Genomic DNA, 22,443 nt, shown 5'->3' on the forward strand with positions numbered 1-22,443 from the left:
GCGACTAACTTAAACTCCTTGCCACAGCCCACAAGACTCTGCATGACCTGCCCTGTTCCCTCTGTGTCCTCCTTTCCTTCCTCTCGCCCTTCACTCACTGTTCTCCAGACACACGGGCCTCCTTGCTGTTCATCCCACACACCAGCTAGAGTCCTGCCCCAGGGCCTTTGCATGAGCTGTTCCTTGACCTGAAACAGCCTTTCACCAGGTATTCCAGTGGCTGGGCTCTTGCTCATCATTTAGGAACACACTTAAATGTCACCTTCCGAAAGAATCCTGGAACTTTCCTGGTGGTCCAGTGGTTAAGATTCCTTCTTCCAATGCAGGGGATGCAGGTTCGATCCTGGGTCAGGGAACTAAGATCCCACATGAAATCGGGCCCAAAAAAAGAAAAAAAAAATTCATGGCATGCAGTTCAAAGAAAGCACACTATTTTTTTTAAAGCATTAAAAAAATAAAAATAAAGTCTTTGCCCGTCCTGTGTTGCTCTGTACATGATTACATTCAGCTTCTTGGTAGCATTCACCCATTTGTCAGCTATTGGTGTGTTTATGCTTTTATGATCTAGCTTGTCCACTGCCCTAGGAGTTGCCAGATGAGTAAGAGTTGATGGAGTGCCTCCTGTGTGTGGGCATCTTTAAGACACTGGGGACCCTGCTGAGAGCAAAAGAGCCTCTATTGTCCCCCTGAAGGTGCTCACATGAAAGGGCAGAGGAGCAATGAGAGAAGAATATAGGTAAGTAAACAAGAAAATTTCCAGTAGTGAGGTCCATGAAAACAGTGATGTGATCAAGCGGTAAGGGGTGGGGGGCTCCTCCCTGGTTGTGTGTGTTGGGGGTGGATGGAATCCCAGAGGGGCTTCTCAGTTGTCTGTGCTGGGTTCCACAAATAGCAAACATTCAGGAATGTGTGAACACAGTGAGAGAGTTGGGTTGAGCAGATATGCCTTCCAGGCAGAGGGAACAGCCAGTGCAAAGGCCCTGAGGCAGGAATCAGTTTGGCATGCAATAAGTATCTGTTGAGAATAAGTGAACGCTAGAAGGTTCTAGAAGGGATTGATTGCTCTGGTTTGGCCGGAGAAACCTTGCCTGGGGGAAGGGGGCTTTGAGGGCTGCCAGCTGTGATGAAGGAAGGGAACTCCTGGCTGAAGGAAGGGCGCCCCCAAAAGTCTGGGCTATTCTTTTGGGTTCTGTTTTGTTCTGGGAGTGGACGGGACCCGGCCAAGGGCCCTGGGCTCTCTTGGAGCTGACATCCGGGGACTATGGAAGACACAGTCCCCGAAAGTAGGGGAAAGGTCATGGAGCCGCGGAACCCCAGACTTTGGCCTTTGCCCACTGCGACTGGAAAAGCACAAAACATGCGAGATAACGGTCTTCCCGCCCCTCCCCCTAGTTTGCCCCGCTGTCATTGGCCCTTAACTCTGTCCGTCCTGCCTGTTGCCCAATCAGCACCTTGGGGTGGGCTGGGAGAGCCCCGGGACTATTTCAGCATCTTTTGGGGAGTGGTGACAACCACAGAGAAGACGCAGCTGAGCCCGGGAGACTTGATGGCAGACTGAGCCTTCAGCTCGAGGCAGACGCAGGAGGTCTGGAGAAGGAGCTAGAGGGACTCATGGATGGGGACTTAGCTATTGGAAAGGTGAGACCTGCACGGGTCCCCAGGGGAGGGACGATTTATGCCAGGAACTCTCCCCAAGCTCCCAGAATTGGCAGGCACCTCACACCCCCTTGTACAGATGGGAAGACTGAGACCCGGAGGGAGAATACAATGACTAAGATTGTGTCTCTATTCCGGGCCGCTGCTGGACTTTATTCTGGGCTTCCCTGCCTTCCAGAAAAGGGTGTGTGTGTGTGGGGGGGGGGACTCTTACAGGATGGGAATGCAAGAGGGGGCTAGCTTCATCTGCTGTCCATCCCCACGGGGCAGCTGTCTAGTGCTTTTTAAAGAAATTGGCTCCTAGGCCCAGGAGCCTCTGGGTTGGCCCCATAACAGAGATTTGGAGATTGAGGCTCCGCAGGCAGGAGGGGCAGGCCGACCTGGGGGCTACAGCTGGGACTGAAGCAGAGGGGAAGGTACCTCAGGTGGTGGCAGATGGGCAGTGGGCAGGAGAGGGGCTGCATGACCCTCACAGGTGTCCCCTCCTCGCCCCAGATGGCTTCCTCCACCAGTCCCATGGGCCCTATCGACAGCCTGGAACTCCTGGATCTACTGTTTGACCGGCAGGACGGCGTCCTGAGACACGTAGAGCTGGGAGAGGACTGGGGCCATGGGGAGGACCAGGTGATAATCCAATGCGTCGTCCCCACCCCCAGGTCAGAGCCGGGACTCCGCTCAGCTTTGTGCCTTTACCACACACACACATGTGATTTTAGCAAAGCACGTTGTATAAACCCTTTCAGCGACCCTAAGGGCCAGATGACATCGCCTTCTTCTTAAAGGGGTGGAAACCAAGGCCCAGACAGGAGTGGTAACTTGTCCTGGGTCACACAGTAGTTTGAAGTTGGCTCCAGACTTAAACTTGGGGCTTGTTCCTCGCTCGACAAGGTTTGATGTTGTTCCCGAGCTACACGATTGGGTTCAGGCTCCAGCCATGCCAATGGGCAACAAACATTAGCTCTTTCCATATTACAGAAAGGACACGTGAGGCCCAAAGAGGGTCAGCAGCTTGCCCAGAGACACAGCATTGCAAAGCATAGACCTCCTAATTCCCACCGGTGCCCTCTGTCCCAACAGGTCCTGCCAGGTGCGGACTCTGATGACTTCCTCAACTCCATCCTGGGTTCTGGAGATTCAGATTCCCCAACCTGGTCCCCCGCGGCCAGTGACAGTGGCATCTCAGAAGATCTGCCCTCTGACACCCAGGACACGCCTCCACACGGTGGGGTGCCTGCCACCCCTGCCGGCTGCCATAGTGTGGAGTCTGGCAAGGGGCCCTGCCCCTCCTACCATCCTGGCCCCACCTGCCCTGCCAGGCACCTCGGGCCAGTGGCCCCAAGGCTTGAGACTTCTGTTGCCATAGACCTGGGTGAGTCCTGTGTCAGCTGACTATGCTTGCCTTGTCTCAGGCACTGAACGCACAAATCCACCCTTTGAGATGGGCACTGGTGTGCTGTCATGGACCCATTTTCCGGATGGTTAAGAGATGAGTCAGAGCCGCAGAGCTGGGATGCAGTCTGCCTCAAGCATTGTGCTGGCAACCTCATTTTTTATACCTTCCATGCCTGGTTCATAGGAGACTCAGTGAAAGTTCGTGAGATTGTGGGATCCCAGGCCTTGGGGTGCTCCTACAGACCTGGGGAAAGGCCTGATGCAGAAGACTCCACCAAGAGGGCATCCTTTGTCTTTTGAGCCCCGCAATGGCGTGGGAGTACTTATTAGTCCCATTGGAGACTTGACAAAACTGAGGCTCAGAGAGGTTTACTCCCTTACCCAAGGTCACGCAACTCCACCCAGATGGGATTAGAAGCAAGGGCCATCTGACTCGGAAGACTGTGCTCTCTAGAGCAGCTCACCTATGGGGTGCCAGGTAGCTGGTGGGAGGGAACTGCGGGTGAATCAGAACTGGTCCCTGCCCCCAGGAGGAGATAAGGCCAGGCCAGCGCAGATCCAGCCCCTAATCCTGAGTGATAACAGCCACTCCCTCTTGGGCTGGCCGTGGGTTCCTAACAACGTCCTGATGAACTGGGGTCCCCGTCTTATGGCAGAGGGGAGACTGAGGCACCTGGTCTTGGAGTCTCAAGCCAGGCAACAAATGCCTAGCACATTAGGGTCGATGCTATAGCTTTGCTGGAGGAGGCAGGTAGGACCTGGGAGCTCGAGGCCCCTTGCCTGACCCCCACCCCTGTCTCCATCCTCATGTGCCCTGTTAGAAATGTGGAGCCCAGGCGTCTATGCTGAGGAGCAGACCGACCTGGCTGACTCGCCCTCACGCTACAACCTCACGGTCAAGGACCTCCTCCTCTCCAGCAGCAGCGGGGACCTGGTGAGCAGCCCCCACCTGCCCCCTGGAGCATCAGAGCTGGGAGGGGCCCTGGGCTCATGGGGCCCCAATACACCCATTTTGAAGACTGGAAGACAGTCACAGACAGGAATTGGTATTGGTCCCAGGTCTTTTAATTCAAAGCAACCGTGAAAATTGAGGCTATTATCTTAATTTCACATATGATTAAATGGGCACAGAGAGGTTTAGTAATTTGCCTTAAATCACACAGCTGCTGCAGGCCCACTTCCTGAGCTGACCTATTGGGTCTATTGTGCCCTTTGTATGCTTACCTTGGGCTATCTTATCTTGCCCTGAGCTTCCGCTATGGGCAAACCAGGCCTGAGAACCCAGTTAGTACCCTGCTCCCTTTCACAGATGAGAAAACCAGTCCCCAGAGAGGTTAAGCCACAGACACAAAGTCACACAGCAAGCATGTGGCCAAGTCAGGATTTGATCTCCTGATGCCTAAAGTTGTCCTGACAACCTCTAAAAAAGACCAGAACATCCCTCTTGACTTGAGAGACCTGCGGTGAGCATCAGCTGTGTGCTCAGTCTATGGGGACCTCATGGTCAAGAGGGGACAATGACTGCTTAGGGAGAGAGGCTAGAAGGGCATTGCAGGTCCAGGAAAGCTTCCTGGAGGAGATAGAACTTCAGCAGGTCTTGAAGGATAGGAAAGACAAATGACTACTTTGGAAATGCTAACTGGATTTTGTAAAAATATCAAGTTTAATATCATTGTTTTGTGGAAGTGGGAGGCAATAGGGGAAGAAGGCCTCCCACTTCCACAAAACAATGATATTAATCTTCCCATATTGCAGATGAACACACTGAGGCTTGAGCCCTGAAGAGAAAATGGTTGGACTGATCAATGGCCTGGAATTCCAGGAACTGGAATTTTATTCAATAGATAGCAGGCTGCCCCAATCTCTACCTTTATTCCTGAGTCATGGTGTGACATTCCTAGAACTTGGCTGTCTGATGACACGCTTCTTTCATTTTCAGTGTTTCTATTTCGTGATTTAAATTTAGTTTGAAAATTTTTTGAATAGTCAAATGCATGCACACAGTCCAAATTCCAAAGGTACAAACAGGTACACGGGGAGAACCACCTCTCACTCTCTTTTCCCAGAGGCTCACTTATCCTACACCCTGTTTGTTGGATTTTCCTTTTCCTGTTGCAGACAAGAGCTGCAAGGAATGCTCAGAGCGCGGAGCAGTGCGTAGCCTGTAGTAGATGCTAAACACATAACTGTCAAATGACTATTTGTGAAACAAACAAAAAACCACACTTGTATCTGTAAGATGAATTCCTGGAAACGGAATGGCTGGGTCAGAGGGCTGTGGGCTGGTTGTTTGGTGCCCTAGTGCCAGTGTGGACCCTACAGCGACTGGATCAATTGTTTCTCCATGCCTTTTATTTCTCAGAGGTAGTCACTGTCTCTGCCCCCAAAACAGTTCTCCTGGTTTCCCCACAGCAGCAACATCACCTGGCAGCCCCCCACCTGTTGCGACCTGGGACTGGGCACTGCCAGGAGCTGGTGCTGACGGAGGATGAGAAGAAGCTACTAGCCAAAGAAGGCATCACTCTGCCCACTCAGCTGCCCCTTACCAAGGTGAGTCCATGGGACCCCTGGCTCTGGGCCTCACCCCACTTCCTGCAGCAACATGCCCACGAGTCTCACCTTTGTGTGCATGTGTGTGTGTGTGTGTGTGTGTGTGTGTGTGTGCACACTCAGTCATGTCCAACTCTTTGCGACCCTATGGATGGTAGCTCACCAGTTTCCTTTGTCCATGGCGTTCTTCAGGCAAGAATATTGGAGTGGGTTGCCACTGCATACTCCAGGGGATCTTCCCGACCCAGGGGTCGAACTCATGTCTCTTGCATTTCCTGCATTGGCAGGTGGATTCTTTACTTCTCTACCACCTGGGAAGCCTGAATCTCACCTTTATGTCTCCCTAACTGGTGGCTCAGATGGTAAAGAATCCGCCTGTTGGGAAGATCCCCTGAAGGAAGGCATGGCCATCCACTCCAGTATTCTTGCCTGGAGAATTCCCATGGACAGAGGAATCTGGTGGGCTACAGTTGGTGGGGTCACAAAGAGTCGGACACGACTAGTGACTAAGCACAGCACACGTAACTAGAGTGTTAGGATGTGTCTGTCATCAGAACCAGAAAATTCATCATCAGAGCCAACACAGTGGGGGCTTTCTAGCTGGCCGGGGCCTCCACTCAGCCTGTTCACTCAGTATCAATACCTGAGTTTGCCTTTTCCAGTTGAAAGACTTCTCTTAGTGATAACTGGCCTGGGAAAAGGCGCCAATCCCACACATGGCCAGATGGTGGCGCGACTGCACCAGTGCACAAAATCTAGTTGTTAATCATGGAACTGGGACTGGGAGCAGAAAGACCGTCAGGAAACCAGGACCATTCCCATCCCCCGACCCCTCCCCACCCCCACAACCACTAGAGACTCTGAGGGAATTTGAGGACAGAAAATCTGGCCTTCAAGCCATGAAGGGTCTGCCCTCAAGTCCCTGAGTCTGGCTCCCTTGGGAGGATACTGGGGGTGAAACTGTGGGCTCTGGACAAGAGAGTGAACCCTTCAGACTAACTCAGTCTCCTCCCAATGTCACTCTGCAGTATGAGGAGCGAATGCTGAAAAAGATCCGCCGGAAAATCCGAAACAAACAGTCAGCTCAAGAAAGCCGGAAAAAGAAGAAGGAATACATTGATGGCCTGGAGACTCGGTAAGGCTGGGGACCCAGGACCCCACACTCGAGGTGAAGGGGGTGGGGACTGAGGCCTGAGAGAGGCATGCAGTGGAGCAAAGGTCACAATCTGTGTGTGTGTGTGTGTGTGTGTGTGTGTGTGTGTGTGTGTGTGTTCAGTTGCTCAGTGATGTTCGACTACATGGACGGCAACCTGCCAAGCTCCTCTGTCCATGGGATTCTCCAGGCAAGAATACTGGACTGGGTAGCCATTTCCTTCTCCAAGGGATCTTCCCAACCCAGGGATCAAGCCCATGTCTTCTGAGTCTCCTGCGTTGGCAAGTGGATTCTTTACCACTGTGCCACATGGGAGCGACTGTTTTGTCTGTGAATTACAAGGATGGAAAAATGCCTAGAGGTGGCACAGGGCTCAATTTTGAGGCCCCTAATCCCCTAGAACAGGGGTCCCCAATTCCTGGGCCATGGACTGGTACCAATCCATGGCCTGTCAGGAACCAGGCCGCACAGCAGGAGGTGAGCAGCAGGCAAGGGAGCAACGGTGTTTACAGCCGCTCCCCCCAACTCATATTACCGCCTTAGCCCCACCTCCTGTGAGATCAGCAGCAGCACTAGATTCTCCTGGAAGCACAGACCCTAACCCTAATTTCCAGAAAATAGAAATAAAGTGAAAATTAAATGTAATGTGCTTGAATCATCCTAAGACTATCCCCTCCACACCCCGGATTCATGGAAGAACTGTCTTCCTTGAAACCAGTCCCAGGTGCCAAAAAGGTTGGGGACCACTGCCCTAGATGATGCTATGCCAAGAAGGGAGGTTATGTCCTGGCTCTTTGCCTGTAGGTGAGACATTTACTTCCCTTGTCTGAGCCTCTCTGGTCCTCAGAGCTATCATGGCTTCCTTCCAGGGAGTAGAAGGAAGGAGGAACTTTCTCAACTTAAGAACTGTGCACTCTCAGTTCAGTTCAGTCGCTCAGTCATGTCCGATTCTTTGTGACCCCACGGACTGCAGCACACCAGGCTTTCCTGTCCGTCACCAACTCCTGGAGCTTGCTCAAACTCATGTCCATTGAGTCGGTGATGCCATCCAACCATCTCATCCGTCATCCCCTTCTCCTCCTCCCGTCAATCTTTCCCAGCATCAGGGTCTTTTCCAATGAATCAGTTCTTCACATCAGGTGGCCAAAGTATTAGAATTTCAGCTTCAGGATCATTTTTCCAATGAATCTTCAGGACTGATTTCCTTTAGGATTGACTGGTTTGATCTCCTTGCAGTCCAGGGGATTCTCAAGAGTCTTCTCCAACACCACAGTTCAAAAGCATCGGTTCTTTGGCACTCAGCTTTCTTTATAGTCCAACTCTCACATCCATACATGACTACTGGAAAAACCATAGCTTTGACTAGATGGAGCCTTTGTTGGCAAAGTAATGTCTCTGATTTTAAATATGCTGTCTAGTTTGGTCATAGCTTTTCTTACAAGAAGCAAGCTTCTTTTAATTTCATGGCTGCAGTCACCATCTGTAGTGATTTTGGAGCCCCAGAAAATAAAGTCTGTCACTGTCTCCATTTTTTCTAATCCCTGTGCACTCTAAGCCCATCCAATCACCTCTCTAAAGTCATACAGGATACTGAGAGGCAGGGTCCTCATTGTTCTTTAATGTGGTGGTGTTGTTCAGTCGCTCAGTCATGTCTGACTCTTTGTGACCCCATGGTCTGTAGCACGCCAGGTTTCCCTGCCCTTCGCCTTCTCCTGGAGCTTGCTCAAACTCATGTCCATTTAGTCAGTGATGCCATCCAACCATCTCATCCCCCGTCATCCGCTTCTCCTCCCGCCCTCAATCTTTCCCAGCATCAGGGTAGGAAACATAAAAACTTAGTTCACTCACTTTTTAAACCAAAAGTGATTTTAGTAAATGTTACAGGTCTATCTGCATTTTCTATTTCTTCCCTAGTCAATTTTGGGATGTGTTATTCTAAGACTCTGATGCTGGGAGGGATTGGGGGCAGGAGGAGAAGGGGACGACAGAGGATGAGATGGCTGGATGGCATCACTGACTCGATGGACGTGAGTCTGAGTGAACTCTGGGAGTTGGTGATGGACAGGGGGGCCTGGTGTGCTTCGATTCATGGGGTCGCAAAGAGTTGGACACGACTGAGTGACTGAACTGAACTGATTCTTCTGGAAAGTTGTCCATTTCAAATTTATCGACATAAGATAGTTCATAGTTCTCTCCCATTATTTTTTTAAGCTTTGAATCATCTGTAGCTGGGACCTTAGTAATAACTCATGTTGTGTATTTGCACCTTCACTTGTTTTTTATCTTGAGCAATCTTGCCAGAACTTTGTTTTACTTATTGTTTTCAAAGAATGAATTTCTGACTTTTCCTCCCACTCAATTGTGTTTCTGTGTACTAGTTCCTTTATTTCTACTCTTAGCTTTATTGTGTCTTTCATTTTTTTTTTTTAAGTGAGTTTATTCTGTTGTTCTTTTGCTGATTTTTAAATGTGTATGTTCAGCTGCAGGCTTCCCCGGTGGCTCAGACTGTAAAGAATCTGTCTGCAATGCAGGAGACCTGGGTTTGATCCCTGGGTGGGGAAGATCTCCTGGAGGAGGGCACGGCAACCCACTCCAGTATTCTTGCCTGGAGCACCCCCATGGACAGAGAAGCCTGGCGGGCTACAGTCCATGGGGTCACAAAGAGTTGGACACGATTGAGCGACTAGGCACTGCACATGTTCAGCTGCTTAAACTGTAATAAGGTTATGCGTTTTCTCCTCAGCACTTCTTTAGCTGCATCTCACACATCTTGATTTGGATGTTGTCATTACTTGACTCCTAGGTCTTCCCTACTTTTCACTGTGGATTCTTCTTTATCCCATGAGTTATTTAGGAGGGCCTTTTAGTGGGGGAATTTATCCTCTTCCCTGGATACTAACATACCCTCATGCCATGATTTGAATGTTTTATTTTTTTATGTCGGCTGTGCAAGTCTTCATTGCTGTGCGTGGTCTTTCTCTAGTTGCAGGAAGCGGGGGCTACTCTCTGGTTGTGATGTGCAGGCTTCTCATTGCGATGGCTTCTCTTTCTTCTTTTTTTAAAATGTTTATTTAGCTGTGTGAGTTCCTAGTTGTAGCCTGTGGGATCCAGTTCCTCGACCAGGGATCAAACTTGGGCCCCTTGCATTGGGAGCATGTGAAGTCCTAGCCACTGGACCACCAGGGAACTCCTGAGGTGGCTTCTCTTGTGGCAGAGCTTGGGCTCTAGGTTCTTGGGCTTCATCAGTTGCAGCTCATGGATCTGCAGGGGTGACAGGCATATTCTGAATGTCACTGTGATGTTGCATTTGCAGGATGTCAGCTTGTACCGCCCAGAATCAGGAACTTCAGAGGAAGGTCTTGCATCTCGAAAAGCAGAACCTGTGAGTCTTGGTGTGACTGGGACTGAGGACGGGGGGAAGCTGACCCTGGAGTCTCTTGCAGGAGAGGTGGACAAGGGGGGACAGGCTGTGTGATAGCAGGGCAGAGCAGAAGGTGAGGATTCCACCCAGAGAGGGGGCAGGCTGCATAGAAGAGGGGATTTAGACTTGGGCCCTTGAAGGATGTATAAGAGTTCCATAGAGGGAAGGAAGGAAATGGTATATGAATGGCCAAAGGCTAGGAGTATGGTGTGTTGGAGAACTGCAGGTGATTCCATCTATGGGGTACATGTACTAATTCAGTTTTTATTAGCATCTACTCAGTGCCAGGCATAGTTCTGGGTACTGATACCTCAATAGTGAGCAAAACAGATACAGTCCCTCCACTTAAAAGACTCATACTCTAGTGAGAAACATACTCAAGACAAACAAAACTGTGTAAAAGATCATTCAAACAGTGATAGCCACTTGGAAGAAAAATAAACTAGGGGGAAGGGGCTGGGGGGGGCGCTATTTTAGGCAGGGAAGTCAGATAAACTGCCATTTGAGATGAGATCCAACAGATAAGAAAGAAGATAAGAAAGATAAGAAAGAAGCAGCTACAAAAAGACCTGTGGGGGGGGGAACAGTGTCCTTGGTACAGAGGGCACAGCCAATGCAAAGGTCCTAGGGCAGGAATACTTGTATGTAGGAGAAACAATAAGGGGACTGTGTGGCTGGAGCAGTGTGAGTGAGGGGCAGAGTCAGGGGAGAGGAGAGAGGGAGGCAGGTCATGCAGGGCCTTGTGGGCAACAATGAAGACTCAGGCTTTTACCCCAAGGGAGGTGGGAACCTGGAGGGCTGGGGGTTGAATCACATTTGAAAAGTATGGAGCGTGAACCCTAGAGGGGGCACGAGAGGCTTGAGGGGACCAGAGGTGGGGGCTGGTGTCCAGGTGAGTGATGATGGCAACCTGGATGGAGGAGGCTGGGTGTCAGAAAAGCGGGTGAGATGTTCAGTGGAGATTTATTGAGGGAGCTTCTGGGACTTTTAATTAGCAGTAGGGCCTTGAGGGGTGGATAGGATTCAGACCTCAGCCAGGCTGGGAGATAACAGAAATGGACAGGGAGCCAGGTGAAGGCCATACAGGGCTCAGCCAAGGCTTCCCATTTCCACTAAGGTCTCTCTTGGAACAGCTGAAGAAACTCCAGGCCATTGTGGTCCAGTCTACCAGCAAATCGGCACAGACGGGCACTTGCATAGCAGTGAGTCCTGACCCCCAGCTCTGAGTGGGAGGGTGTCCTCAACCTTGGCAGAGGGGCCTGTGGGGGAGGAGAGCATGAGTAGGAGCAGAGCCCTGAGCGCCGGGTCAGCACGATCTAGTCTTCTGGGCCTCTGTTTTCCTGCTTAAGCGTGCTCAGGGATTGTGGAGGGATGGGGTGACCCCGCCCACATCTCCACCAGGTCCTGCTCTTCTCCTTCGCCCTCATCGTCCTCCCCTCCATCAGCCCTTTCGCCTCCAACAGAGCCGAGAGCCCCGGAGACTTCGCACCTGTGCGAGGTAGGTGGACTCGGATTTGCTCTTCCTTCAAAACCCCTCTGGGGCACATTCTGCTTGGCTCCCCAGTCCCCACTGGGGGAGGGGAAGGTGCCCCTTTGCAAGTGCTCCCTGGGGCTGGGGGCTAAGGAAAGAAGGGAACCGGCCCTCAGGCCATCCCTCATGACCCTCCCCCACCCCTTGCTCAGTTTTCTCCAGAACTCTACACAACGACGCGGCATCCCGGGTGGCTCCCGACACTGCACCAGGCTCCGAGGCCCCCGGACCCGGGCCCAACACTGGTGCACTTCAGGAAAGGTCTCCAGGCAGCCCTCCGGGGGAATGGGAATCCCAGGACACACGTGCTCTGGACAACTCGACAGAGGATCTGGACAACTCAACTCTGGTCCAGGGCAACTCTGTGAAGGAACTGGACCGGGCCACCCTACTGGACTGTGCCCCACCTGAGCCAGCAGTCAGCCCGGGCCACGTGGGGCTGGAGGCAGCAGGGGGGGAGCTGTGAACACCATGGGTCCCTGCCCCCTTCTCCACCCTGGCCCCTCTGCTCAGGGGTGCTTCAATAGGTGCTGTAGTGGACAGGGACAGGCATGGGGATCCAAGGTGAGAGAGAGAACCTGGAGAAGGGATTAGGATGGAGATGCACAGATACACAGCTACAGACCCAGGGATCCAGGTACACACTGAAACTGATTCTCAGACACAGACCATAAGGCCACAAAGTCTGAGAAATCTACATGCAGACCCAGGTGCGGAAGGAAACAGGGACACACACACAGACTGATCCCTGACCTGGACAGATCGATACACACCAGGCCTCAATAACTACCCCCGCCCCCCGACCCTGGGGACTCCTCCCTGCCCCCTCGCACACACGGAGGAGAAAGCAGCCAAGTCTGCAGGGACCCCGGCCCCAGAGCACGGGGTGAGCCCTAAACTTCGGCGCTGCCATGACCCGCAAACTTTTCCTTTTTTTAAACTGCCATGATCCTTAATAAAGTATCTTGGCAGAACACAGCTGGCGTGGAGGTGGAGTATGGTGGGGGCTAATTAGTCTGGGGCTCCCCAACCCACAGAAGGAAGGACTGGGCCAGCCGAAGATAGAGGAGTGACGTGGGGGAGTCCCTGGACCCCGAGGCTGGAGCGGGGACGAGGGGCCAGGGTTGTCTTCAGGACCTTGGAGAGCGGCGGCTGATGGAGGGCAGGGTGCGCCAGGAGCGCGAGGTTCTGACGGCTCTGGCCCCGCCCCGGCCCAGACCCTTCAAGGGAGTCCGCGGAAGGCCTGGGGCAGCTGCTTTCCTGGGGGACTAGGCTGCCCACCCGGCTTGTCTTATGGATGAGGAGACTGAACCGTCGGGAATGAAGGGACTAGCCCAAGGTCACAGCTGGGGAGCATGGACCCCAGCTGCACCCACGCTCTTCCTTTAAAGAGTCACACCCGGATCCCTGCCGGCTTTGTGCAGGTGTGGGGATGTGGGGTCGGGTGGGGGAATTTGCAATCGCGATTAGAAGATGTGGCCTCTCTCCTGGAGGGGCTCAAAGCCTAGTAGCATAGGGCACGGATTAAAGAATCACAGAAATAATATTTACAAATGGAGGACTCAAGGAATGTCAACAGCTGGTAAGGCCTTCCTTTACCGCCAGAGCTGGACTGTATGAATGTCCCAGCACACACACACACCAGGAGCCGCAGGCACCACACAGTCCTACCCCCAGGGATTGGACCCTGGGCAAGGTTGTGGATGGTAAACACAGACTCAAGATGCAAGAAATTCTGCTTTTATTGCATTGAAGGCTTTTCTGGAAGCCTGGAGGAAGTCAGGTGGACCCACTTGTCTCCCTCCAGCCACAAAGGCAGTGTGAGCCTCTGTTGTCTGTCCTGCCATGAAGTTTGGCTCCTAAATGGTGGCTGTGTGTCCCCTCCCTCCTAGAGGGGCTGTGAAGGCTGTGTGGGGATAGGCAGGGGCTGGGGAGTGTGAGGGTCCAGGGGGCAGACAGGCTTGATTCCTGTTTAGGCTGGAAATCAGGGAGGGCCTGGTCACGCCTCCCAAGAACACCCTGAGTCAGGGGCTGCAGACTGGGGGTGGAGCAGGTGTGGGGTTGTCAGCTCCAAGTTCAGGATCCGGGGCAGGGATGCTCCTTGCCAAGCCCCCTCCATAGGCCCCAAGTTAAAGGGAGGTCCAGTGGACGGCAAGTCTGCCCCCGGGCCTGGAGCCCAGCTCTCAGCACCCTGAGGTCTCCCCCAAAGGACAGAAATGAGTAACAAAGTGAGACCGGTAAGAAAAAAGAAAAAGAACCCACGGTTTCTATTTTAAAAAACCCCGCCCTCCCTGGGGCCCCTGGTCAGCTAGGAACCACCTCGGTTTTCACTCTTTTGGGAGGCCTGTGAGGGGAAGGGCTGTCCGGCCGCTCCCTTTTGGGGCTGGTGGGTCCAGAACCATTGTGCTGGGCGCAGGGCTCAGCTGTGGGTTCCTGCTTGGGGTTGGCAGGCACTGGGCTGTTGAGCTGGGGGGAGGCCTCCTCCTTGGGCTCCAGCTTGGGGGCAGGTGGGCGTGGCAGGGGCGGCAGTGCCCTCTCCACCATGTGGGGGCCGTCCCAGGCCGGGATCTCCAGGCCCAGGTGTTTCATGAGCCGCGTCATGACCTCATCAACATAACCGTGGATTCGCAGGTCTGCGTGGCGGTCCTGTGGAGGCGGGGACCAGTCAGGTGGAGGGGGAAGGCTTGAGGTGGGGTCCAGGGGTGATATCAGGGGTAGGCTCCCACACGTACGTGCTTGGTGGGCTGAAGGTTGACGATGACCAGGCGACCTCCACGTCGCTTGGTGGCGAGGGGAAGGTTCCCGCTGGGCCGGATTTGCAGGGAGGTGCCCAGTGTGATGGACAGGTCTGCATTCCTGGGGCCAGGAGGCAGGATTAGTCTAAGCCCCTTGGCAAGGGTCTCTGCAGTGCTCTTCCTGCCCCATGAGGCAGGGGCGTGTGGTGGCCAGCACATATACTCCCTGACCCTTGCTCAAACACCATGGCTTCACTGCTCTGCCAACACAACGGGGCCAGTCCTGGGAGACCTGCTCACACAGCACCCACCTCTGCTGGGGGCCCAGCCATGGCCTGCCTCTGATGCTTCCCTTCTTCTGGGCCACCCCCAACCCTGTCGGCAGAAGTGGAGCTGCTGGTGGGGAGCGGGCCATCTATACTTGGACTCCTGGGTTCTGATCCTGGCTCAGTCACTTCTGGGCTGGGCAGCCTGGATGGAGGAGTCCAGTTGCTCCAGCCTCAGTTTCCTCCTCTGTGAAATGGGCCTGAGCAGCACCCACCCTGGGGTGTGGTAAGGATGGTATGTGAGGGCTGAGTACAAGAGCTATTACGAGCAAAGTGAGGCCCAGACAGGGTGCTGATCACTCCTCTCTGGAATCCTTTCCTGAGGTCCCTCGGGGCTGGAGCTGGCTGTGTTTCTGCCCCTCCCCCACCCACCCCACCCAGGACCCACTGGGGTCAGACCTGCTGGCTTCGTCGGCCAAGGTGAGGTCCCGGTCAGGCAGGGAATCCTCCCAATCCAGGATGGTATCTCTCAGCTCCCCCCTGTAGCGAGAGCAGGGGAGTCAGCAGGAGACTGGCGGCCCTCCCTGGGGTCCAGGGCATGGGGAGGGGTCACTCACCTGCAGGCCCGCAGCCCCCTGGACTTGGCCACGGTGCAGAGCCGGCCCGTGGGTTTCAGGCCCATGCTGCCCACCACGGTGTCCCGGACATACTGCCTGTGCCAAGGAGGAAAGGGTCGGCTCACTGCTGGTTCCCAGGCAGCCACCCTGCAGCCTACCTGGGCAGCTCCTGCTTTTTACACAGAGCTGTTTTCCTAGGAAAGTGCGGGAGCATAAGACCAGAATCTAAACATGAGGTGACAGCTGGCAAACCCAGCAGGGGTTGGGGATGGGGAAGCAGAGGGGGCCTTCCATGAAAAAGCTGGCCTGGGGACTTCCCTGGTAGGTTAGTGTTTAAGACTCTGTGGAGGGAACACGGTTTTGCCAACATCTTGATGTTGGACTTGTAGCTTCCAGACCCATAAGATTATGAATTTCTGTTGTTTTTAAGTTACTCAGGTTTGTGGTTGTTTTGGCAGCTGCAGGAAATGAACACACCTCCCAGGAGGAAGATACACTCCCAGATCCCACCTTGGGAGGGTCACACCCTTGACTCTAGACGCAGCAGGCTTAGCTCACCAGGACCTTTTGGGGAGCCTGACCTGGGTCATCCATGCCTTGTGTCCCGCCCCCTCCCACAGTGGCACTCACATCTTACACTTGACACATTCTTCTATAAACATGTTTCCGTGGAGCTCTGCCAGCTTGTCTCTGTGGGAGGAGAAGGAAGAGGCTCAGTGGAGAAGCAGGATCCCCAGATCCCCAGCCAGCCAAGATCCAGAGGGCTCAGGGCTGGAATCCTCCCAGGACCAGGAAGAGGGGATCCCGCCCAGCTCTCCAGGTGCTACTGAGAGACCTGACAACTGAGCGCCAACCCTCCCTGGCTGCCTCGCTGAACTGCCCCAGGGGCCTGGAGAGGGACGGGCTGCCATCAATGTCCATTTTCTAGATAAGGAAACTGAGGCTCAGGGAGAGGGGTGGCCTGCTCAAGGCAGGGCAGGGGGCTGGACACTGGGGGCACCTGGGGAAGCCGGAGCGCACGTGCAGTCCGTCCACATTCTGGCTGACCAGGAAGTGCAGGAGGCCCACACGCTCCAGCTGGACCAGCGCCATGTGGGTCTTTGTGGGCTGGGCGTTCTCGAAGGTGGTGTCGAACGTGGGGGCCAGGCCCCGCTCCTCCATCGTCCAGACGCCATGGGGGCCCCTGCGGCAGCAGGTGGAAGAGACAGAGAGAATTTAGAGACCAAGGAGAGAGAGAACAGAAAAAGAGAGAAACAGGCAGAGAAAAAGTCAGAGAGATTGATATAGACAAAGGAGGTGAGGTAGGAAACAGGGAGAACATGGTACATAACAGGAGATATTAATTATTCAACTCGCCCAGCACTTACTGCTGCTGCACTTGGCATGGCCCTGCACTGGGGGATGCTGGGGCCCTAGTGCACCCAGGCCCTGCCCTCAGAGAGTCCATGGCCCTGCACTGGGTGATGCCGGGGCCCTAGTGCACCCAGGCCCTGCCCTCAAGGAGGTCTCCATCTTGTGAGGGAGAGATACAGGTGGATACAGACCCTCTGGCCCTCTGGGGGCCAGGGCAGAGGGAGCAACCCAGGGCTGGGCTGGTCCAGTGGAAGTGGTGAGGGCTCTTTGTGGGATTCGGGGAAGGCTTCCTGGAGGAGGTGCAGCTGTCTCTGAACAGAGAGGAAAGGGCAGGGCTGTTTAGACAGTCTGGGGGCTGCAGGGGCTGAGGTTGGAGAGCTGAACCAAGGCTGGGTTGGGAAAGGCTTTGATTTCCAGCCTGAAGTGCTTGGAACTCTGAAGTGTGGCAATGGGGAGCGATGGCAGGTTATGGAAGGGGGATGAGATTCACACCTTAGAGTTCTAACACTCCTCCAGACGAGGAATCTGCTCTTCTGCTATGAGAGTCTATCCTGGGGGCCTGAGAAGCCTCGGAAAGGGAATACAAGTGCAACAGGCCTGCCCATCTGGGTGGGGTTGCAAACTTCACACCTACAGGGGCCACTTGGAGGCCACAATTTTGAGACCCCTGCTTTTCAGCAATGAGACCCTTGTCTAACACAGGCTGCCCAAAGTAGAGGGAAGTTAGACATTATCTGGTCTCATACCCTCACTTGCAGTTTAGGAAACAGGTTTGGATGGTTTCTATGGTAATAATAGAACCCAATATTTAGCCATGCACAGTGGGCCTAGACAAAAGACTTATGTTTCCCAGCACCACTTACAACTAGGTACAGTCACATGACCCAGTTCTCACCAATGAAAGGCAATGTTGGGTGTGATATAAAGGGACTTGCTTTGAAGGAAGGGTGTTACACATCCCCAACACCCTAGGGGACTGACGGGTCACCCTAGACTCAGTGGGAGGGAGGGCAGCAGGATGGGCTTTGATGCCTGTTCATCTGGCGAGCTCACAGGGAAGGCTGTGGCAGCCTGGCAGGCCCTGCCTCAACTTCCCGCCCTGCCCACCGACCTGAAGTCGGGGATGCCTGAGGCAGTGCTGATGCCTGCGCCTGTGTGGAACACCACACTGGAGGACTGCCAGATGAGCTGTGCCAGCTCCCACACCTTCTGCTCCAACTCCTCAGGGGGGTCGAAGACCTGTTGGGTGAGGGAGAGCAGCAGGGAGTGAAACAGAAGGGAGTGGGGCAGGTGCTGCGTCTCTTTAGTCGTGTCCGACTCTGTGCGACCCCATGGACCGCAGCCTGCCAGGCTCCTCTGTTCATAAACTCTCCAGACAAGAACACTGGAGGGGGCTGCCATTTCCTACAAGGATGACAGAGCCACAGTGAGGCAGGAAGTACATGCCCACCCCCTCCACCTCCCTCCGCCGCCACCTTAACGATTAATCGATTGGAGACTCATTCCCAGTGCTCCAAAGAAACTCTGAGGTGAGAACAGCAAGACAATTAAGGTAGGACACTGGGCCCTGCCCAGATCACATATTTCTCATTCTCAAAGTCAAGAGACCTCGCTGATCACATGTGGGCAGAAAGGCTCCTTGGAGGTCAAAGGTGAATGATGCCAAAGGATAATCGACCCATGGGCCTTCATAGTAGAATCCATCTTGGCTAAGAGATGCACGTGCACACATGGGAGGAGCCTGAGATATACCAAACATGGACTCTGAACCAGGCAAATCAAAATGACTGGCCAAAGGAAATCCAGAAGAAATGCCCCATAAAAGTGATTTAAACTGCCACAAGAGCACAACTCAGGGACTCTCCCTGAGTCTGCCTGTGTGTCTATCCTTAGGTATTGTACTCTTTTTCTTCCTAATAAATACTCTACTTGCTTCCTCACTACTTTCTGTCTTTGTGGAAACTCTTTTCTGCAAAGCTGAAGGGCCAGGACCCTTGTCACTGACCACTAGTCTAGTGGTTAGGATCCGGTATTTTCACCACCTTGGCCCAGGCTCAATTTCTGGCTGGGAACTCAAGCCTCGCTTCAGTTCCCAGTTTTAGGCCGGTTTTAGGCCCAGGCCACTTGAGATCAATAAAATGTGACAAAAACTGATTAGAAGCAACTAGGTCCAAGATGGCGGAAGACGAGCCTTCCAGTAGACCTTGAGCCTCATTACATGCTCATTGTAATACACCAGCATGATAAATGGCACGACAGTTCAGAAGGCGAAAACATGGGTGGTGGCCCAATTCCTGGAATTCCCCACCCCTTCCCTGAAATAATTGGAATAATCCTCCCACTCACTAGCCTATGAAATTATCCAGCCCCTAAAAACTAACCACACCATATTTCAGAACCTCTCACCTGCTGAGATGGCCCACACCCTGTGTGTGGAGTGTTTCTCCCAAGGCTGTTCTCACCTTTTGAGACAGACTGCATTCTGTCTGTGCAGAGTGTTTCTCTCTAAATAAATCCACTTCTTACCTATCACTTTGGGGCTTCCCAAGTGGCACTAGTGGTAAAGAACCCATCTGCCAATGCAGGAGACCTAAGAGACACGGGTTCAATCCCTGGGTTGGGAAGATCCCCTGAAGAAGAAAATGGCAATCAACTCTAGTATTCTTGCCTGGAGAATCCCATGGACAGAGGAGCCTGGCAGGCTATGGCCCACAGGGTCACAAAGGGTCAGAAACAACTGAAGCGACTTAACATGCATGCATGCACATATCTCTGTCTCGCACTAAATTCTTTCTGCAGTGAGAAATAAAGAAACTGAGCTTCATTAAGTCCTAAGACAAGGGTGTGATCTCAACTGAACCATGGGTTCAAATCCCACTCCAAGTTCATGGTTTCAGGAGAAGTTACAACATGTCCCACAGTGGGCAAGCCCACAAGCCACAGACTGCCTTGCCCAGGAGGAGGGGAATGGGTGGGAAAAGGCAGCTTGTTATCACATCCTTTCTCTGCCCACAGCCCTCCAGGGCTCCCACCTCTCTCGATGGAAAAACCCAAGTCCCCACCAAGTCCCACAAGGCCCTGCAGTACCTGCCCCATTCCTGCTCTCCCCTCCTCCCTCTCTCCCCTTCATTCACTCCACACAGGCCTCCTTTATGTTCCTCCAACACACTAGGCACAGTTCAGCCTCAGGGCTTTGCAGAGGCAAAGCCCTCCACCTGGAATGTCCTTTGCCCAGACACCTACATGACTTCCCTTGCACTTCCTCTCCATCTTGGCTCAAAAGCTATCTCATTTGCACACTCATGTTCACAGTAGCATTATTCACAGGAGCTAAATATGGGCGCAACCCCAGTGTCAATTAACAGATGAATGGATACTAACAAATGTGGTCTACACGTACAATCAAACCAGTCAATCCTAAAGGAACTCAACCCTTAATATTCATTGGAAGGACTGATACTGAAGCTGAAGCTCCAATACTTGGCCACCTGATGTGAAGAGCCAACTCATTAGAAAAGACCCTGATGCTGGGAAAGACTGAAGGCAGGAGGAGAAGGGGATGACAAAGGACGAGATGGTTGGATGGCATCACCAACTCAATGGCCATGAGTTTGAGCAAACTCCAAGAGATAGTGAAGGACAGGGAAGGCTGGCGTGCTGCAGTCCATGGGGTCCCAAAGAGTTGGACATGACTGATTGACTGAAGAACAGCAACACATACAATGGAATATTATTCAGCCTTAAGAAGGAAGAAAATTTGGACACATTATTCAATACACAAGAAACCTGAGGACATCACACGCTCAGTGAAATCAGACAGACACAAAACCACAAATACTGTGTGATTTCACTTATGTGAGGTCCCAAGAGGAGTCAGATACAAAGAGAAAGCAGATGGTGGGCCTGGGGCTGGGAGAGGAGATGGAGAGTCACTGTTTAATGGGGACAGAGTTTTAGTTCGGGAAGAGGAGAAAGTTCTGTAAATGGATGGTGATGATGGTTGCATAACATTAAATGTATTTCATACTGCTGAGTTATCTTAGTGGTGGCTATTACCAGCCACCTAGTTTGCGATGCAGCCCCCAGCTCTCATCATCCGCTTTACCTTTCTGCCTAGCGCTGACCACTATCTGACTGACTCCTTACATTTATTTGCTGCTCATCTGTCTCCCAGCTGGAACGAGGGGGCTTGGCCTGTCTGGTTCCCCATGTGGTCCCAGCGTGAACGTAGGTACTTATTAAATGTTTGTGGGATAAAGTGAAAAAACTGGCAAGAGAGAAAAGTGGGGCTTCACACCATCTGAGAACTCGTGAATGACTGACTCAGAAGGAACGGACCAACCTTTGTGGGAGGGGGCAAGCTTCTCTCCAGTTTACAGGAGGGAAAGAGACCCAGAACGAAGGGATCCCGCCAAGGTCTCAGTGCATGGCGGGGACTTCTCTCAACGAGGTTGGAGGGCTCTGATTTCCATCCTCCAGGTTCCTCCTCAACTAAAAATCCTCACCAGCCTCAGAATAGTGTCAGGTCCTCAACTTGGCACGTGAGGCCCATCCTGCCCCAATTATGGAAACCTCTCTGCCCAAATCTGCCCTCCAAGTTTGTTTATTGCCACCTCCCGCCTTTGCCCCGGTGCCTTCCTCCTGGAACTACAAGCCTTGTTCCCCCATCAGAACTTCAGGACTTCTCAAAGTGGGTCCTATCCTCCGTCCCCTGCCGGACCGACCCGGAGCTGGGCGTGGTCGCATCCCCAGGCGCACTGGGTCGTCACTTCCCGCCCCCTCCTCACTGGGAAGTCCCTCCCATTGTCTAGCCTCAGTGTCTCCTGATATTCCCACAATGCTCCACTGCCAGCCGGTCCCGCCCAGCCCACGGCCTTGACGGCTGCCGTCGGGACCCCCAGCCGTGCTCACCTCGGGTAGACCGCACTTGCCCTTGTCCGCATACGGCGAAAGCCCCGCCGCGTAATTCACCGACATCCTCACTGCACCAACGGGAACAATAAAGTTTAACTTGTTGCGGCCGCTTCCGCCGGAAATAGGGTGGGACGAGGAAGAAGGAGGAGCCGTGTTCTCATATTTCGCACCCGGCCGCTCCTCGCAAGGCGCATGCGCCATGCACTGTCGCCGCAGTCGCCATATTAACTGCTGGCAATGGCCTGGCGGGTTCTTATACGCTGATCATGTGGGGTGGGGGCCTGGGAAAGGGTTGTTCAATGACCCGGGCTGGATACTAGGGGACTGCCCACGTGAAAGTTCTCCAGTCACCTGTAAAATGAAGGGCGCAAGCGATCGGTTCCCTCTTTCCCCTTTTGAAAACGAGTAAACTGACGCCCACTTACCTCCCTGCGTCCCCCAATCCCAGGACAGAGCCTGAGAGAGGAAACCCAAACTCTTGCTTCCAATCCAAGGTTCTTCCCCCTGCATATTTCAGAAGTTTATAAATACACAAATTCAGGGTTGCTGTGCATGTGTGCTGGAGTCAGGAGGCAATTTGGACCCTCACTAGGGAGGCTCACGGATGCCGTTCTAAGTTACCTGAACGTTATCCATGTGTGTGATAATCACTCAGCAAGACAAGTCCTGACCGCACCTAGAGGCTGGAGAAACTGCTTATGTCCTTGTTATGGAGGCTTGAGGACTTATTCAGGAAATGTATTGAGCACCTACTGTGTGTTGGCGAGACGCTGGAGACCACAGGCAGCCCCCTGTGATGGGGCAATGGTGACTTGGTGTGACTGGCTTGTAATGAGGGCCCTGGACAATGAAGGG

At 53.2% G+C, this 22,443-nt stretch overlaps 2 protein-coding genes across 4 annotated transcripts; one reads left to right on the forward strand and one right to left on the reverse strand.

The window, feature by feature from the left end:
- The first annotated feature begins 1,510 nt into the window (after positions 1–1,510).
- On the forward strand, positions 1,511–12,679 carry CREB3L3 (cAMP responsive element binding protein 3-like 3). Of its 2 annotated transcripts, none has more exons than XM_010828134.1 (10): positions 1,511–1,638; positions 2,152–2,280; positions 2,734–3,025; positions 3,870–3,982; positions 5,461–5,598; positions 6,627–6,733; positions 10,065–10,133; positions 11,290–11,374; positions 11,574–11,670; positions 11,856–12,679. In XM_010828134.1, the coding sequence occupies exons 1-10, from the start codon at positions 1,612–1,614 to the stop codon at positions 12,167–12,169; spliced, it is 1,371 nt and encodes a 456-aa protein (XP_010826436.1). In that variant the 5' UTR covers positions 1,511–1,611; the 3' UTR covers positions 12,170–12,679. The 2 variants fall into 2 exon arrangements, with proteins under 2 accessions (XP_010826436.1, XP_010826437.1); XM_010828135.1 differs by having other exon boundaries at positions 5,464–5,598; positions 11,856–12,672.
- A 748-nt stretch (positions 12,680–13,427) lies between these two features.
- On the reverse strand, positions 13,428–21,692 carry SIRT6 (sirtuin 6). 2 transcript variants are annotated; one of them, XM_010828137.1, is made up of 8 exons: positions 21,586–21,692; positions 17,786–17,913; positions 16,322–16,504; positions 15,952–16,011; positions 15,322–15,417; positions 15,164–15,244; positions 14,436–14,559; positions 13,428–14,349 (listed from the first exon to the last, which is right to left on the reverse strand). In XM_010828137.1, exons 1-8 carry the CDS (start codon positions 21,649–21,651, stop codon positions 14,008–14,010), a joined length of 1,080 nt encoding a protein of 359 aa, XP_010826439.1. In that variant the 5' UTR covers positions 21,652–21,692; the 3' UTR covers positions 13,428–14,007. The 2 variants fall into 2 exon arrangements, with proteins under 2 accessions (XP_010826439.1, XP_010826440.1); XM_010828138.1 differs by lacking the exon at positions 17,786–17,913.
- Between the last annotated feature and the right edge of the window lie 751 nt (positions 21,693–22,443).

Source organism: Bison bison, unplaced genomic scaffold (genome assembly GCF_000754665.1).
Source record: "Bison bison bison isolate TAMUID 2011002044 unplaced genomic scaffold, Bison_UMD1.0 scf7180017864492, whole genome shotgun sequence".
Taxonomy (NCBI): Eukaryota; Metazoa; Chordata; class Mammalia; order Artiodactyla; family Bovidae; genus Bison; species Bison bison.

Excerpts from the sequence above, each read along its gene's own strand:
- CREB3L3 (XM_010828134.1), top strand. The coding sequence starts at position 1,612 with ATGGATGGGGACTTAGCTATTGGAAAG. Across the intron at positions 2,281-2,733 it reads GGGGCCATGGGGAGGACCAG|GTCCTGCCAGGTGCGGACTC; the intron begins GTGATAATCCAA and ends CTGTCCCAACAG. Across the intron at positions 5,599-6,626 it reads CTCAGCTGCCCCTTACCAAG|TATGAGGAGCGAATGCTGAA; the intron begins GTGAGTCCATGG and ends GTCACTCTGCAG.
- SIRT6 (XM_010828137.1), bottom strand. The coding sequence starts at position 21,651 with ATGTCGGTGAATTACGCGGCGGGGCTTTCGCCGTATGCGGACAAGGGC. Across the intron at positions 16,505-17,785 it reads TCAGGCATCCCCGACTTCAG|GGGCCCCCATGGCGTCTGGA; the intron begins GTCGGTGGGCAG and ends CTGCTGCCGCAG. Across the intron at positions 15,418-15,951 it reads GAATGTGTCAAGTGTAAGAT|GCAGTATGTCCGGGACACCG; the intron begins GTGAGTGCCACT and ends TCCTTGGCACAG.